This window comes from Suricata suricatta, chromosome 7, assembly GCF_006229205.1.
Source record: "Suricata suricatta isolate VVHF042 chromosome 7, meerkat_22Aug2017_6uvM2_HiC, whole genome shotgun sequence".
Taxonomy (NCBI): Eukaryota; Metazoa; Chordata; class Mammalia; order Carnivora; family Herpestidae; genus Suricata; species Suricata suricatta.
The window spans coordinates 13,315,155-13,334,027 of NC_043706.1; the positions used below are offsets into that span (position 1 = coordinate 13,315,155).

An 18,873-nucleotide genomic window follows, 5' to 3' on the forward strand; every position below is an offset into this window, starting at 1 on the left:
GTGTCAGGATCAGCTACGGACCTCAGTCCTTTGATACGTGCTTTTCTTTTTCATTTAAGAGGGGAAATAATGACTCCCGTTCTGGATGACTTTTAACTAACGATCTTAAAAATCTATTATTTGACATTAATCACTTTTAACTAACGATCTTAAACTATTAATTAACATTGATCAATGGGGGAAAATTGTTAAGTGCTTTTATAAACTGACTCTTACATACGAGATGGTTCATAGCTGGCATTAAAATGCCTTTTGTTAAAAGAGTGTTTTCAGTGTTTTAATTCTTTGAAACCTGGCATAATTTTTTAAGCCATTAATAAAGTAATAGCAGAAAAATTGAAAATAGTAGCTTTAGACTAATTGTATTTATAATTTCAGTAAAGCTTATGTGAACATCCAGAAATATTACTCTGGGCTTTTATTTGTTTATTTAGTTAGCTGCTTAGTTGTTTTATTTGGTTTATCTTTTTAAGTAGGCTCCATGCCTGTTGTGGAGCCCAACATGGGGCTTGAACTCATCACCCTGAGATCATGACCTGAGCTGAGATCAACAGTTACATACTTAACCAGCTAAGCCACCCAGGTGCCCCTCTGGGCCTTTAAAGTGTATAAATTAAAAAAAAATTTTTTAATGCTCTTTATTTATTTTTGAGAGACAGTGGGAACAGGGGAGGGTCAGAGAAAGAGGGAGACACAGAATCCAAAGCAGGCTCCAGGCTCTGAGCTAGCTGTCAGCACAGAGCCTGATGTGGGGCTCGAACCCACGAACCGTGAGATCATGACCTGAGCCAAAGCCAGAGGCTTAACCGACTGAGCCACCCAGGAGCCCCAAGTATATAAATTTTTATTATAATCTAAGAGCAGTTTTCATTGGGAAGACACTATTTTAAAACCCCAAATACATTTTCTTAACAGACAACAAAGCCCAACTCTTAAATAGAGAGAGAAGCACACTGCTGGTTTGTTGCCAGAGGGGAGTTGGGTGGAGAGATGGGTGAAATAGATAACGGGGATGAAGATGTACAAATTTCCAGTGACAAGTTGTTTTTAATGTTTATTTTTGAGAGGTGGGGGGAGGGGCAGAGAGACAGAGAGGGAGGCACAGAATCCGAAGCAGACTCTAGGCTCCGAGCTGTCAGCACAGAACCCAACGCTTGGCTTGAACCCACGGATGGTGATATCATGACCTGAGCCAAAGTTGGACTCTCAACCGGCCGAGCCACCCAGGTGCCCCCAAATTTCTAGTTATAAATAAGTCACAGACATGAAAGTACAGCATAGGGAATGTAGTCAGTAATACTGTAATAACGTTGTTTGGGGACAGATGGCGACGGCATGTACTGTGGGGAGCCTTGGGTAACGTATGGAGTTGTGGAATCTTTATGTTGCACACCTGAAACTAATAACGCTGCATGTTAATTATGCTTCAAATAAATGAAATTTACATTTTCTTTTTTTTTCCCTACAGGAAGGAACTTGAAGCCTTCAAAGGTAATTTTGTGTTTAATTCTCCCCTTTAAAGTAAATGAGAGTTAATCGATGTCAGATATTCTCTCTTGATGATGAACTCATTCCTTTTTCTCTAAATTAGTTTACATTTTAAAAAAAGTTTGCCTAATACTGTTTTTGTAAGTTTTATTTGATCACAAGCGGTTCTTGCACCCTCTCTGAGCTATAACCCACATACTGAGTGAGAGTTTGGCTAATAATCATTATAAGTGACATGTTGGGGAGGGCGTGGCCCTAACTTCGAGGTTATTGGAAGTCCCAGTTGGCGACGATTCTGGTTTCCCTCGTGCAAGGTCTGGGCCATGTGGAGAGGGCGCCGTGGTAAAGACAGAGCTGTGCTCCTGCAGTTAATCTAATAAGCACTTGAACTTCCAAGAGGTGTTTAGGGCTGGGTCCTCCTCTGCCACTGGTCACTTTGGGCACGTCTCTTACCTTCTTCAGGCTTAAGTTTCTCCACCTGTAAAGTTAGCAGCTCTGCTGAGCTGTTTCCTGAGAGACCAAAAGCACTGCCTTTTCATTTTAGGGAACTTTCGAGGCAGAGGCACTGAAAACATAACCCCTGGTCACGCTGACCTACCTTGACCCTTGGCTGGTCATGGACAAACACCAGGGAAAAATAAAGAAAACCACAGACTCTCCCGCAGCCCAAAGCCCTTCCAATGTGCTGTTTTTCATTGACTGATTAGCAATTAAGTAGTGCAGTCACTCTCCTCAGAGAGACTCATTTCAGTAACTGGGAAGGCTTTGAGTTACTGCCCTTTATATTACACCTTGAACTAGTTTTATGCTTGTTATAGTTCACGTATAAGCCGATATTGACTAAGATTCACTGAATGACTGGAGATTTTGCAGGGTGTCCCTTACAGTTGAATTGTGAATGATCTGTGTGGATGCTTTGGGAGAACAACTAATCTTCAGGCTGAAAGGTATAAAGGGTCTTCCTGCTGTGACTCTAATTGAACAGACTTGTTTTGGCCCGATTTCTCTTTGACGGACTCTCGTTACAGTAAATGACTGAGCTCATGGCCAGTGTGCTGAGGGTATTGTTAAGTCATCGTGTGATACAATGCGTTATCGTGGATTTCGTTATTCCTAATCCATTTGTGCAGCAGGGCTCATGCACATCATTTTATTTCGGTGGTTTAAAATAAGATTTGACAGCCTCCTGAAAGGTTCTTTCCCCTCTCACTTGGTTGACTAGCATCTTCTTATGTAACATTAGGAAAAGAAAAAAAAGCAATCAAGTTAATATTGAAAGACAGGCAGGGTCACTGATGATGCAGAATGTCAACTTCACTTCCGTCTCAGGACTGAGGCCTTTTTTTTCCTTTTGTTTTTTGGTTTTTGGGGGTTTTTTTGTTGTTGTTTTTGGTGGGTTTTTTTTTTTTTTGGTATGACAGTGTTCACAGTAAGAGACCAATTGATTGCAAAAGGTTCAGTAGTGTTACATTTTACCCAAGAGAATAATTCAGTGTATGCCACAGTATCTTATTTACACACAGACATGCCTAATTATGATGTAGCATTAACGGCACATCTCACCCACCTCTTCGCCAGTTAAAGCTCTCAAATTTGAACAGACCCTAAATTGATTATTGCATCGTATCTAGATTTTTTAGTACCAATATTCATTCAAAAATCTTTTCTCTAGAGTGTTTCACTAATGTTTCAGAAGCATGAGTAGCACATAATAGGAGAAAAGAGAAATGGAACTGCTCTTCCAAGACCTCAGTGGAGGAAAAAGAAAGAAAAACATCAGGGGTGCCTGGGTGGCTCAGTCTGTAGCCCTCCTTAGTTTCTCTACTGACCCAGCCTCCCTAACTGACGTGAAGATTAAGATGAAAATAAAGGTCTATCAAAGACTAAAAAATACCATCCAATTTTGAAATAACTACCTTCTTTATTAACAATAACAGTGGTTAAGGGGCGCTTGGGTGGCTCAGTCAGTTGAGTGTCTGGCTTTGGCTCAGGTCATGATCTCACGGTTCATGGGTTTAAGCCCTGCGTTGGGCTCTGTGCTGACAGCTCGGAGCCTGGAGCCTGCTTCTGATTCTGTGTCTCCCTCTCTCTCTGCCCCTCCCCTGCTCACACGGTCCCCCCCCCCCTCTCTCTCTCTCTCTCTCTCTCTCTCTCTCAGAAATAAATAAAAAATATTTAAAAAAGAAAGAAAGAAATATCATACAAATTGTAAGAGCTTATTTTTTGTAGTTGTCTTTGGTTTTCCTTTATAGCTTACAGGGAAGCCCAAAGATGTTACGTCCTCTAATTGTCTTATTCAGCTCCAGTACTTACTTGTATTTGGAAGCTTTTTTCTAAGTATGTGACAGGCTCACTTTGGGGAACAGAAACAAAATAAGTAACCCGCAAAGTTAGTGGTATAGATCAATTTCATCCAAGTTCTGGATTCTTCCTTCTGTTCTCCAGGGATGTTAGTGGGCTGGATGCTCCTTTCACGGGTCCCACGTGTAGCACATTTTTGCGATATTACCGAAACTGGGAATTCATTGTTTGGGTTTTTTTGTTTTGTTTTGTTTTGTTTTTTAACATATTGGCAGCAGGAAGGTTTTCCGTGTTCCCTGAAGATTGCATTTTTAAGAAACCTTTTAATAATGTCACTTAAATATTAAACAATCGAAAAAGGAGGTAGGATCTCAGAAATCTTAAGTTGTCATTTCCAGCGGGGAAGGAATTGCATTGTCGTAAGCGCGTGTAGGCTAAGTAAGTTTTTCACAGTCCTTAAGGACATACAAAAATTTCCACGAAAAGATCTGCCTCTTTGTTAGGATTATTTATCATTTTTACATTTTACTTTTTAAAATAGATTATTGTCCCATGTATAAATCTAAAAATCTCTCTTAAGATTGTTGAAGGATTAAGTCTGGAAGTATCATGCCGCTGATTTCTGCAACTGCTAACTTCACGTGGCCTCACTAGCCGGCTGTTCCCCCACCTTCACTTGGGCGCCTCACGAGACTACCCATCGTTCCCGTGAGCTGCCCCGACCGGCCCCCGCGGCCTGCTGAGTGCTCACGGCCGGCTCCTCACCAGTCCGTCCAAATGCTTTCATAACCGCTCGTTGCACCGAACGCTTACCCAGAGTCTGTTTGCTCTTAAACTCATTTATACTTGTACTTGGTTTATAATCTGTAGTTTAACTAAATATCAGAGAAAACGATGAAACCTCAGTGTTAAGGAGAACTGTTTATAAGAAAACAAAGTTTGACAGCTTGGGAAGATTTTGTATTCCTAAACAGGCTTTTTAATGCTGCAAAAGGTAAAACTCAGAAAAGAAAAGAATTGGGAAAAAATAAAATCCTGAAAGGTTCGGTACGCAGAATGTTTCATGCATCTTTTTTTGTTTGTTTTTTTTAGCATTTATTTATTTTTGAGAGAAGAGAGAGACAGAGTGAGCTGGGGAAGGGGCAGAGAGAGGGAGACACAGAATCCAAAGCAGGCTCCAGGCTCTGAGCTGTCAGCACAGAGCCTAATGCAGGACTCAAAACTCACAAGCTGTGAGATCATGACCTGAGCAGAAGTCAGATGCATAACCCCCGGGCCACACAGACGCCCCTTGTTTCATGCATCTTAAATTCCTGCTCTGCTTTTAAAAATAGACTAGAAATTTTACTCATTGTAGTATGGATGGCTTATGTGAGAATTTTCAATCAGTAGACCGATCTATGTTTAAAGATTTCATGAATAGAAATATGGTTACATTTTTTAGTATGGTTATATATTATATTAAAGTGTATATGTGTTTTTAATGGATTCCTATATTATCTGCTTTTTAAAAAATGAAATGGGATCCAGCTGTATCATAGAAGACCATGTCCGTTATAATCTCCTTAGTAGAAAGTTACCCAGCCATGTCAGGAATGTGACTGACGGTGTGAAAACATGTCAGGATTTAGGAGTTATCGCTATCACGGTGCGTGGATCATCGTGAGAGTAAGTGGGGAGAGCGGGAAGGCCAGCCTGATGCTGTGATCACAGCTGCGGCTTAGCCCCGGAAAGCAAAGCCAATGAGAGAGCGAGGGCTGGAGTGGGAAAGAAATGAGAGGAGACCAAGATACTTTAGTGATAAGGAAGGACGAGAGGAGAAAGTTTACAGGAGAAACGGTTATCAGTGCTTCAAGTAATGCAAGGAAGTTGAGCGGAACGGGGACATCCATTTGGATTTGACACACTGTCAAATATAGACTGTCACACTGATAATTGGTGACCTAAATGAGCGATTTGTAAGGGGAGGAATCCGGACTGTAAATCAGTGATATATGAGAGGTTGGGATATAAAGGCGATGTGATCTCACTGTTCTTTCATGAAGGAAAAGAAAGAAATGAAACAAATGTGAGATAGAATCAGGGTCAAGGTCAGGGGAGAAGGCGAAATTGAGATGTTACAGAGTTGAGTAAGATCCTACAGAAGATGGAAAGCAGTCGATATCCAAGTGAATATCCTCAGAAAGGATCTCCGGACATCTCTTCCCTGAAAGCTTATAGAAGGAAAGATGCCTGGTGATATGGGGGAAAAGTTGACACGGAGGGAGGAAACAATTCCTGGAGAATCCGTTTAGGGCATGGTGGTCTGCATTTTGTAGGACTAGGCCCCGAAGTAACAATAAATACAGGAACAAACATGCTGTAGTGAACACAGAGTTGGGAATTGGGAGGGTGCAAAGGGGGGACCAGCAGAGCTGGATAATCTCGGAAACTACTAAGAGTGGGTTCAAGTGACTGGCCATGGAATTCAGGCTGGAGGGGAGACGCCTGGCTAGACCAGTTCAATAAACAGGATCTGAGGCACCGCAGGTGGTGTGCCCCATCAAGACAGAGAACAGCAGGTCAGTGGTTGAGGGAGATCTTGTGGTCAAAGAAGGAATTTCAGTTTGAGATTTTAGAGCAGTTCCCGCTGATCATGGCTACATTTGAGTAAAAATAGAAGTGATAAAATTGTGGAGCTTATCTGAATCTGAGAGTCTTGATTCCATTGGGGGCCTCAGTTGAGACGTGGGTGACTCTTCTGGCTCGGCAGCCCCTTAGCCTGTTCCAAATCCGGGTTGTGATAGAGGGTAAACTTGGGGAGAGTTTGTTGATTCCATTCAAGAGTTAGCTTAACAGGGCTGCCTGAGTAGCTCAGTCCATTAAGCGGCCGACTCTTAGTTTCAGCTCAGGTCAGGATCTCACAGTTCCTGAGTTCGAGCCCCATACCGGACTCCGTGCTGACAATGCAGAGCCTGCTTGGGATTCTCTCTTTTCCCCTCTCTGCCTCTACTGTGTGCATGCGTGCTCTCTCTCAAAATAAATAAACTTAAAAAAGAGTTGGCTTAACATGTAAGGCACAGCTGTTCAGCTCCTGTTTGGCAATATTTAAGTGACGGAGACTCAGGTTGAAACCTGTAACTCAAGGAGCTGAAGCCCTGTGGCAAAGCTTGCAGGATAGAGAGGCAAATATGTCCGTTTAACACAATGTAAAAAAATATTAGAAATAAGCACACGAAGGCAGGAATAACGGAGTGTTTAGAGAGAGGCAGTCGCCCTTGGGCTGGATCTGAACAGAGTGCCTACCAGGCCGAAAAGGGTAGGGTTTTTCTCTTTCCAGAAAGAGCAGTTGCAAAGATGTGGAGATGTGTATTTCAGGAACACAAGTTAAGATTTAACTTCTTGTTCAATGAGGGAACTACAAATAATTTGTTAACAGCTAAAGCATATGGCGTGTGGGGCTGGAGTGGTGAGGGACGAAGTGGGGATGTAGGCAGGGAACAAACGACGCACAGCCTTAAATGTCACACAGAGGATTTTAGACTTTTTCTTTTGGGCCGGGGGTCTCCAGGGAGGCATGTGATGATGCGAAATAATGGGAGTGCAGAAGAGAGCTGGAACTGGTCTGTTTTATGTGATCCTTTTAAATTTCCGTTTTTGTGTATGTTATATAATTAACCGGGACAGGAACTCATGTTTCATGTATAAAAATATATGCATTGGGGGTACATGTTCAAGGTTCTTAACTCATGGTGGGGGTGCCTGCGGCTTATTGGAGGGAGGGTACTGGTGTAGGTGGTCGACACGGGGCGGGACTGGGGGAACCCACAGGGTTTTCATGAGGGTGGTAGAATCAGGTCTGCACTTTAGAGCAAGCTCAGTTCTGGCATCACGTGCAAGCTGGCCTGGAACGAGCGAGTCTAGAGTCAGATTCACTGGGAAGCCGAAAGGGTTTGAATCCGAGGCAGTGGTGGATTGGAGAGAAGGACACAGAAACAAGAAACTGGGTGGAGTAAAAAGACTTTTAAAACTGTGTAGGGTTCTTCTTAGACTTCCGGCTAGGGCGTTTGCATAGGTCAGTTGTTGTTGTTGTTGTTCAAGAAATAGGATACGGGACAAAGCAGGTCTGGCAGGGAAGGGTAGTGAAATTGGCTGTTATGGCAGCAAGGGGCAGGGGAGGCGGGGTGGGGGCAGGTAAAAGTATCAGTTTTACAGGCAAGTTCCCAATAACCCCATAAGCTCTGGTATCCAGTAGATTGAGAAATGATTTTTAAGAACAATTTTATTGAGGTTTGATTTCTATACTACAAGAGTCACCCATCTACAGGTGTACAATTCAGTGGTTTTTAGTAAATGCATAGAGTTGTGCAGCTGTCCTGTAATCTAGTTTTGTCGCATTTCCATCATGCACCTGATTCCTATCCGCCTCTTTGGGTACTGTACCTGCTCGCATGCCCAGCCCCAGGCCGTCAGCAACCCATTTCTGTCTCTGTCAGTTCGCCGTTTCTGGACATTTCCTATACATGCGACCCTACAGGGTGTTGTCTCTTTGCGTCCTGATTCTTTCACTTAGTTTAAATTGTTGAGCTACACCCTTGTTGTAGCGTTCTTTTTTGTTGATGAATTGACATTACACATGTGACTATTACTACGTTTTGTTCAGCCATTTACTGGTTGATGGACATTTGAATTGCTTCCAGTGTGGGTCTAGTATGGATAATGCTGAAAAAAACTTCCATGCGCAAGTCCGTGTGGACATATATTTCCATTTCTCTTGGGTGTGTAGCGCAGACTGGAATTACTGGGGACATATGGTAGGTTTACATTTAACTTTTTTATTATTAAAGGTTTTTTTTTTAAGTTTATTTATTTTGAGAGAGAGAGAGAGCGAGCGAGCGAGCACGTGCACACACGCGCAAGTTGGGGAGGAGCAGAGAGAGAGGGAGACACAATCCCAGGCAGGCTCTGTGCTGACAGGGCCCGAACTGAGGAGCTGTGAGATCATGACCTGAGCCAAAGTCAGATGCTTACCTGACTGAGCCACGCAGGCGGTCCTAAATTTAACTTTGTAAGAAACTGTGACTGTTTCCCAAAGTGCCTATGCTATTTGCACACCAGCAGTGAGTGAGAGTCCAGTTCTTCCCTCCTTGATAGCACTTGTTACTGTTCACCCTGACATTCAGGTCTGTGACCCCGTTTCTCTCCTCCACGATCCACTTTGATTTATTTAGATGTTTGTAGGATGTAAGAGTCTAAGCTGGTCTTTTGTTGTTTTGTTTCCTTATATATTGATACCTAGTTGTCTCAGAACTGTTTTTTGGTTGGACTCTCTTTTCCCCCATTGAATTTCCTTTGCAGGAAAACAGTGGCTATATATCTAAGAGTTTATTTCTGGATTCTCAGTTTTGTTCCTTTTTGCCAACATCACACTGGTTTGATAACTATAGCTTTATAGTAAGTTTCAAAATTGGGAAATGCAGTCCTCCAACTTTGTCCTTTTTAAAAAGTGGTTTGGATATTTTAGGTTCTTTGAATTTCCATATAAATTTTGGGATCATCTTGTCAATTTTTTTTTTAATGTTTATTCATTTTTGAGGCAGGGGAGAGGGAGAGAGAAAGAGAGAGGGAGAGGAAAGGAGGAGGAGGGGCAGAGAGGGAGACACAGAATCTGAAGCAGGCTCCAGGCTCTGAGCTGTCAGCACAGAGCCCAACATGGGCCTCGAACCCATGAACGGTGAGATCATGACCTGAGCCCAAGTCAGTCTCTTAACCGACCGAGCCACCTAGGGGCCCCTTGTCAATTTCTTTAAAAAAGGAAGAAGGCCGTGATCTGGATAGGGATTGTGTTAAATGTGTAGATCAGTTTGGCAAGAATTGCTGTCTTAATTTTGAGTCTTCCAATCCATGAACAAGGACTATGTCTCCATTTATTTAGATCTTTGATTTTTCTCAGCAGTGTTCTATTTTCCATATGATCCTGGGGCTTTTGTTAAATTTATCCCTAGATATTTTATTCTTGAGTGAATTCTGTCTTGTTCATATTAAATTTGAGGTGTCTATGAGACATTACAGGTAGAGGTGTCCAATGAGCCATTGGGCCTCAAGAGAGAAAGATGTGAGCTCTATGTGGGAGTCGTGAGCAGATAGGTGGGTTTGGATGAAGTTGCTGCAGAGATCAGGCAGAATCCAAAAAAAGGTGCCCGTGGATAGAAATCTAGGAAGCACTAACACTCACCAGACAAGCACAAGAAGAGAACTTACGATTGACCCATGGACAGCATGGGGGACGGGGCACCGACTGCCGCGTGATTGAAAATCTCTGTGTAACTTTTGACTCCCCCCAAAACCTAACTACTCATAGACTCCTGTTGATCAGAAGCCTTACCCATAACATCAATAGTTGGTTAACACATTTTGTATTTATATATATTATATAATGTAGTCTTAAAGTAAGCTAGAGAAAAGAAAACGTTATTCAGAAAATCCTAAGGAAGAGTAAGTACATTTACATCACTGTACTGTCTTTAGATAAAAATAATCCTATGTAAGTAGGTCCCTGCCATTCAAACCCATGTTGTTCAAGGTTCCACTGTAGTTGCTGATTATGGAGACTGAGGGCAGTGAGCCGCATTGGGGGGGGTGGGGAGAAGACCGTGGTATTCCTAAACGGAACATTCCAGGGAATGTCAAGAAGCAACGTCATAGTTTTAGAGAGAGGGTAAGAAGAGGGTCATTTAATCTGGCACCTGGAGGCTGACTGGTGAGGTTACTGGGAATGGTTTGGGCAGCACGGGCGTTCATACACGAGGGTGGCTGTGGAAGCCCGGCCGTGGAGGATTGGAGGGTGAGGGCAGTGCTCTCTTGTTGGCCACTGTGACCTGGGTGCTTGGCACATCGGTAGTTACCAAATGCTCGAACAAATAAGAAGTATCTACAATGCTTTCAGAAGCTAAGACTCTGAAGAGGAAAGAAGAGGGGGTACAGAGGAGAAGGTTAGGTTCAAAGGAGGAAAGTTTTGGGGTTGTTTTGTTTTGTTTTGTTTTGGTTTTTAATTCGAGAGAAACTTGAGTCTATCTGCATGAAAAGGGAGGAGAGGCTGAGTTTGGGGGGTGGGGGCGCTGCTGGCAAGCCGACCCCACCCGAGCCCACCAAGGGAGTGGGCTAGAGCATACCCTCCTGAAACAGGCAGAGGCTGGTGACAAGTGTTTGTAACCATCGGAACCGGCATGATTTAGGGTACTTACTAAGAACATAGAGCACCTTCTGAGCCAGCGGTTAGTGTTGCTGAATTTGAAGAAACCTTTGGGCTGAATTTATGTTAAAAATGAAGTGGGGGATATTTAAAGAAACCTTATGTGTTGCAAAATGAACTGTATTCTTAATCGTTATTGCATTCCTTTCTGATAGCAAGGCTTCTTCCCCCTTTTGGCATTTGGCTAGCACATCTCTGTGTCTAAATGACAAATTCACATGAATTTAGTAGATTTTCAGCCCCCACCCCCCCTTTTGGGAGCAGCATTTGGTATGGCCCCAGATCTGTGCATACGTCTTTGCACACCAGAGCCTGAGAGCTGGCATGTAGCTCTTGCAGAGGCAGTAGACTCCGATACATGTCTGCCTGAGCCATCACAGAAAACTAGCAGGCTTACTACGTCTCTCTGGAAAAACCTGCTTCTGGCTTCAGCCTCACGTCCTTTGTTCTACGTCTCAGAAGATGCACGTCCCGGGAGCCGCCTGGTAGCCCGAGGTTCCACTTGACCAGCACTGAGCTGCTGTGGACCTGGTCACTTTCCACATCCATGTCATCTCCGGGACTCACCAAGAATAGTCAGAGGACTCCCTGTAGGTGGAACTTTATTTTATGTTTCTCCTTCACTGCTTTTCTTTATAATTTTTCCCTCTTTGCTTGAGTACATCGCAGCGTCTGCCTGGCATACAGATGATATATTCTTAAAAAGCAGAGATTAAACTTCAGTTTGGTTTGAATCTTCAAGTAGTACATGTCAATGAAAGCATCATTGCTCTCTCTGTGTTACCAAGTAATAACTACCAAGCTAATACCTAATGCCAATCAATAACGAAGTGTTGCATGGAAATCTAGGACTTCGGGTCTTATAATACTGTGTGTTACCATCCATCAGGTGAAATGCACCGGACAGACATTTATATGAGGTGGCCTTTACGTTAAGATAAATGTAAAATACCCGGAAATCAATGCCAGCTACTGCAGTGATGAGTCCCGATTCTTACGGTGCAGCTCCCTGCAACTAGTTCAGCATCCCTTGTTTCTGCTATGTTCATTTTACAATGAGCAGTTAATGTAGTTAAATATGTGAGCCATACCCAACTGTGTAAAGTTAAAATTCATTCCACGTCACTATATGGGTTTATCTAAAATGGCTGATTTTCCATTTGGATTTTGAGAATGTCCTAAAGCTTCATACAAATTTAAAAAATGTATTATTTTCCTGATTATACAGAACTTCAAAGCACTTTATCACTTGTTGGCTAGAGGCCATGGTTTTGGTGATGTCTCTATGTGGCATTTTTATAAATACATGTACAGGGATATTAAGCTTGTGGAATTTCCTGCAAAAAAATTATACCTTAAAATTAAACTAGTGGCTTTTTGGGGGATTGAGAAATCTATCCATGGAGAAAACTGAATAATTTTTAATAATTACTGCATTTTTTAAAACTCCATCATGACTTTTAGGGGCACGTGTTAAGCCACGTTATGGATCATTCCCTGTCAGAGAGAAGCCTACTTGTTTTCAAGGGGGAAAAAGTCAAAAAGTACATTTTGGCCTAAGAGCTTACTCCGTCATGATTATTCTGGTTTTTTTTTTTTTTTTTTAAGATTGCAGATTAGAATAAAGAACATCAGACTTGAGTGAAATAGAAAGTTCCTTCTTGTTCTCCCTGTCTCACGTCCGTCTTCTGTCTAGGTTAGCTGAACCTCTTGGGCTTTTGAAGCTTAGATACAAATATTAACTGAAGTAAAATGGTAGCTCAGGAATTCATTACAACTGGAGCGTCACTGGAGTGAAACTCTAGCCTGAGGTCTTACCACGTTCTCATTCATGATTTAATTGTTCAGGAATAAACTGGCAAGAACGGAGGGAGGAAGAACTCCAGTGTTCATTTTTAAAGCATTTGTTTGTAGGGAATCTATAATAAGTGGTATTTGCTCCCCTCAGTCATACTATCTTAACACAGTGGTGCTAAGTTTAAAGCTTGGAATATAGATGTCATCTGGTATTAAATTTAAAAAATTTTTAATTATTCATTGAAGAAATTCCTCCCTGAAAATCTTGACCTGTTGGTGAATACTGGTGAGACTTGAAGTATCTGCTCCTTTTTTTCACATGTCAGTTTGTGCATTTTTGAAAACCAGGTTTACATCCTATAACTTAGTATTTAAATAAAGTTACCGTCTATGTCCTAGAGTACAGAAACAGTTATATCCTGTCTGTGGATTTTGATTCTTAGACAGTTTATTTTTTAAGACCTTGTTGACTCTCTATTCTAATTCCCTGTCATAGGATAGCATAGTGTGGCAGGACCCAGGACTTTCCCAGATGATATTTTATGGTCAAGGGCAACGGGAGTTCCTTCAGCTTGTTTGGGTATTAAACTCCACAGAAGTAGAGCCTTGAGATCAGGATTGTGATGCTTACATGTTACCTGTCTGTGGTTACTTGCCGTGATTCCACACCCCTATTGCGTAACTAGTCATTCTAGCAGCCGCGCCTCTTAGGACGCGATCAGAACAACGTTCTGTTATGTGTCACATAAGCTGGTTTCCTGAATGAATACAGCTGCTCGATTTCATTACCTTTCTGCTGGAACCCAGTATAAACTTGACAGCAAAAATTACACCTTTCCGCAAACTAAATTCCAGTCCCACAAAAAGGAGACTTCTATGAAAAATTTTCCCTGTCAGGCTCAAGAAGAGGTTTTATATGGAGCTGCCTGTTGTGTCAGGTTTTTTGGAGGTTTGTGCCAGAAAGTGACATGTAGGATCTTGTAACCCAGTTGGGGAAACTGTTTCAGGCACCTTCTCAGAAGACTGGTGGCAGCCTGGTGATTTTTATAGACTTCGGGACAAGGGAGAAGTCGCTCTGCGACTTAAATACTCAGCTGGCTTTCCTCGTGGAGGTATGCCCATCCCGTCAGTACAAGTATATGAAATTTGGACAGTTTGACTGCAGTTGAGGAATAAAACCGTGCTTACCGCTCAGATAAGGGAAATAACCACAGAAACTTGGAACAATACTGTTTACCCCCTTTTCTGTTTTTCTTGAGAATGGAGGTGTTAGTGTAACAAAGAGGACATAGATCCTTACTGACAGGCTGTTCACTTCCAGGTCTTCCAGTTAGAGTTTTGGAAAACTTGTGACCGGAGCACTGTAGTTGTAGATCAGATGAGATCGGAGAGTCAGAAACTTAACAGGTGAGGATCACTCCTCATTCTGTTTACATTCCATTTTCATTGAAAGCAAAAGGAAAAAAATACTTGGAATGAAAATTGTCTTCATAATCTCAAAAATGCAACAGAGAAATAAATAATAGTTGAATATATGGACTTGGCCTCAGGACTTGTGCTTTTTACATGTAATAAAATCAGTGTGGTCCAGAATACCAGCTGCACCATTATAGGTGTAGGGGTGTAATCCTGTTATTTCTATTAAAATCATCATAAGAAGAAGGAGACTAGTATCCGGAGTACGCTGAGTGTCTGGTTCACCGGAGTGTCCTAGTCGCTCAGTCAGCACGATGTTAACTAACCTCATGAGAGGAGAAACTTGACCTGAGGTTCGACAAGTCACCGGCCGGTGGGTTTCAGCAGGGATTTAAACCCAGGGATGTCTGCCCTCAAAACATGGGTTTTTCCTCCCTTCACCGCAGTGTTTCATGGGATGCGGGGAAAAGCAAACAGCGAAAAGGAGACGAACTTGCTGTTCCTATAGTTTTTTCTTTCTTATATTTATATTTCATTCTTTTGTCCCTCTCTCTGGGTCAGATCAGCTTACATTCACACACAGTAATAGCTTAGTAGCTTACGGACATTTTGTCCTTGACTCCAGTTTGACTGAGTGCCAGTCTTGCTGAGTAGCTCCTTCCATCGTACCTGACTCTTTTAAAGACAGACACCAAGAAAACCAGTGTAAGAAAGGGGGAGGCAGGCCGGATGATGCTCCGGGACCCTGGAAGGACTGCTCTGAGTGTGGGGTGTGGATTGAGGCTGAGAACAGGACTGAAGGGAAAACTTGTGAAGGCTTCCCGATCCCTTCCTCACACCACACCTGGGTCTGACGTGAAACCTGGAGCTCTTCTTAAAATACAGCCTTTTCACTTCAGATGCACTTCTGCCTGATAGTTTTAAAGGAATTTCAGACAGCATCCCCTTGTTCTACTTCTGGAATCTTATCTTAGAAAACCCTCTCAGTCCTATAATCCAGTATCCTGTTCTGTATAAAATCCCTTTGGGGGCCGTTCTGGGGATGTTTATCTAGTGTTGGTTGAATTCTTATTCTCCATGGACTTTGCTGAGTTTCAGAGTCTTGGCTGCCTCACCTTTTTCCCCATAGTACCCGGTTGGAGATGCTTTGTTCTCCTGGGCCGCCCTTGTCCGGGCACACTCTGGTTTTCAGTACCCCTCAGGAAAATGGCGTGTGGAACTGCAGTCTTCCAGAAGTGGTGACTAGTAACGTAGCGTTCACTTATTCACCCCATCAGTTCATGTTTAACCACAGTGCCCACATCTTTTTTAACATGAAAGTGCCCCCCTATCTTTAATTTTTTTAAATGACTGTCCAAGCAAATTATCCCTATTGTGGACAATTTATAAAAAGCTACCAAGAAAAAAATTGAATTGGTAGTCAGAAGCAATCTCAAAATTTTGGAAGGCACACGCACACACACACACACACACACACACACACACACACACACCTTCCTCAAGTTACAATGGGGATTATGTCCTGATAAACCCATTGCAAGTTGAAAATTTATTAATAAGTCTAACCTACTGGACATCATAGCTCAGGCTAGCTTACGTTAAATTAAATATGCTCAGAGCACTTATTTTTCTTTTAATGTTTATTTTTTAGAGAAAGTGTGTATGTGTGAGTTGGGAAGGGGCAGAGAGAGAGAGGGGAGAGAGGGAGACACAGAATCAGAAGCAGGCTCCAGGCTCTCAGCTGTCAGCACAGAACCCGACACGGGGCTCGAACTCACAAGCCATGAGATCTTGACCTGCGCCAAAGTTGGACGCTTAACCAACTGAGCCACCCAGGCACCCCGGCGAGCGCTTACATTAGCCTGCAGTTGGGCAGGATCATCTAGCACAAAGCCTATTTGATACTAAAGTGTTGAATGTTTCATGTATATTCTGAACACGGTAGTGAAAGTGAAGACAGCGGTTGTGCGGGTACAGAATGGTTGTCCGCATATCGGTCGTTCCCCCTCTTGATCGCGTGGCTGACTGGGAGCTGCCCCACCTCGGGAGAGGGCCTTGTGGTGTATCACCAGCCTGGATTAGCATTCAGAGCTTGGAGTATGGCTTCTGCTGAATGCATATCACTCTCGCACCATTGTCAAGTTGAAAAGTTGTAAGTCAAACCACCACCATCAGTCAGGGACTGCGCACGCGCGCACACACACACACACACACACACACACACACACACACTTGAGATAGCATATCAACAATTCTTTTCCTTGTCTTTTCACACTATGAAATCAGTATTGCCTCATATCATTAATTTTTTTCCAATAACCGCTTTCCTATTGTTGGAAATTTAAGTAGTCGCCAGTGTTATGCTGTCATAAGCACTCTGTGCATACATATTTTCTTAGGGTCACATTTCTTTATGGGGTCTAAGGGTCTTACATATTTTTAAGTTGTTGGTGTCTGTTGGCCATTAGCTTTTCAGAAGGATTATGCCGCTCACCCTTTCATTAACAGGGTGACCTGCTTCAAGTTCTGCCACTTGGGGATTTTTTCTTTTTAATATGATAAAAGTAATATTTGATTATTGACTGAGGTGCTCTGGTAAGATGAAATTTGATTTATTGGCCTTTCATTGTGAACTGTTTGTGCATTTGGCCACTTCCATGTGAGGTTTTCACGTCCTTGTTGATTTGAAGAGACTGTTAACGTATTAAGAGTCTCGCTTTGTTGTCCTATCGCAGATATTTTTCCCAGCTGGTTATTTGCCCTTTTGTTTACTTCATTAATTACACATGGATGTTTAATATTCTTTATTCAAATGAATGTTTTAAAATTACTTCCTTCTTTGTGTTCATGCCTGCAAAGTTCTCTCCCAATCTTAAGAAATAAATTTTAACTTGTAGTTTCTGCTAGATTTTGTTCTAGCCAATTGTTATTTGCTGGTTTCACTAGTTAACCTGGAAGTGCTTGGATAGATGTGTGAAGCAGACACTCAGTTTTTTTGCCATTTGGGTCATTACTTGTTCTAGTCCTAGGGAAAAGTCCTGCGCAGTTCCCACCTCTGCTGTTGGCAGATTTGAATTGGTTAAATTAAACGCTGCCTGCGTGATGTCTGGCCCTAGTGGCTAAATGTCACTGGAAAACATAGACCCGCCACCTTTCCCGGAGGCTGCACGTTGTGTCCTGTCCACGTGTCCCATGTCACCTCCCATCTCCCTTCCTCATTCCTGACTGGTTTCTTCTGCTTTCACCGGGGAAGTTGAAGCGGTCGGGAGGAACTTGTGTGTGTTCGCGCCACTGCCGCTCCGGCTGTGTGTCCGCTTAGGGTCTGTCCCTGCTCCCAGAGCCAGCCTCTACCCCTCACATTGCCTCCAATCTGCTCTCTCCTCCTTCAGGATGCTGGCGGTCCCCCTCCCCCGCCCCACCCCTTCCTACATCGTTAGTGTTTGCCTCCTGCTGAATCATCCCCAGTGACTGCTCTGGTTTCCCCTCGTTCCTTTTCTGTCTTCTTTGCTGGACTGTCCTTTCTACTCCCCTTTGCAAGCTGGGCTCCATCCTTGGACCTTTTCTCTCGCCCCTGTGGTCCCAAGGCTCAAACTGTCACCTGATGCTAATGACTCCCCGAATCAGCAGCTCCCGCCCTGACTCCCCCCACTGAATTCTCAGCAGGCATGCTCGGCTCCAACTTGGGGTCCCCACACACACCTGTGCTCGCGGGCATCTTCCCCTCCACAGGTCACCTTCCCTCCTGCCCAGGGGCCGCTCTGTCTCCCAGGGCAGGAAGCCATACTGCCATTCATGCTGGGACTCAGGCCACACAACCAGAAAGTGCCACTTGAGTTCTCTCTCGCTGCCATACCTCATGTCCGGGTCCTCCGTCCCGTCAGCTCTGCCTTGGAGCCAGACCCCACACCTGGCCACCTGGCCCTGTCCCCGCCACCCGTTCCCTGCCTGCACTCCCACTCACCATCCAGAGGCCACCTCCTTGCCCGAGATGCACTCCTGGCTTCACGTCACCCTGAGGGTAGTGACTGAGCCCTTCTCCTGGTCTGTGAGGCCTGCCTTTCCCTCTCCATCCTCCCTGCCCCCCGCACCCCCCCCCTCTTCCTCCAGAGGCTTTCTGGCTCCTTCCTTCCTGCTGCCTCCAGTCTCCTCTTAAATCATGCACCTCTCTCCCTTTACCTGACTTCCTTTTATTTCATTTTCTCTTCGGTCAGAGTGCAGACCTGACCTAACCCTTATCTGACTTTCCTCCACTGTATGCAGAGTGTCTGGAGCAGTGAGTGCACTGAACACACATTCGTGGGACCAGTGGAGAGCTGGCTGGGCCGGCATCTTCCCTCCTTGCTTGCGGGCCCGAGGCCTGTCCACTCCGGCCCCACGCATTGCCTGAGCTGCCACCCGAAACCTCCCCCCGTCCGCCCCTGATCTTGCAGCCTGTCTCCCGCACGTTAGTCCTCTGAGCTTCACTTTCAGTGGTTGTCCTGTCCGCGTCCAGTCCACACTGTTGCAGACTGGTGTTCTTTAAATCGGCTCCATTTGACATTGTATTTTAAAGCGCGGTTGTTATAAATAGAAAAGTAGTGTCCTTTGACATGAATGGGAACTGATGGCAAGAGTAAACACGTAGCTGTTAAAACTGTCCC

General features: G+C 43.7%; 1 protein-coding gene across 2 annotated transcripts in view; it reads left to right on the plus strand.

Moving 5' to 3' along the window:
* Positions 1-18,873, plus strand: part of DTNBP1 (dystrobrevin binding protein 1) — a 118,476-nt gene that overhangs the window by 57,144 nt on the left and 42,459 nt on the right. For both annotated transcript variants that reach the window (XM_029943487.1, XM_029943486.1), the window contains one exon: positions 1,469-1,491. In XM_029943487.1, coding sequence (XP_029799347.1) covers positions 1,469-1,491 — 23 coding nt within the window. The remainder of the gene's footprint in view (positions 1-1,468; positions 1,492-18,873) is intronic.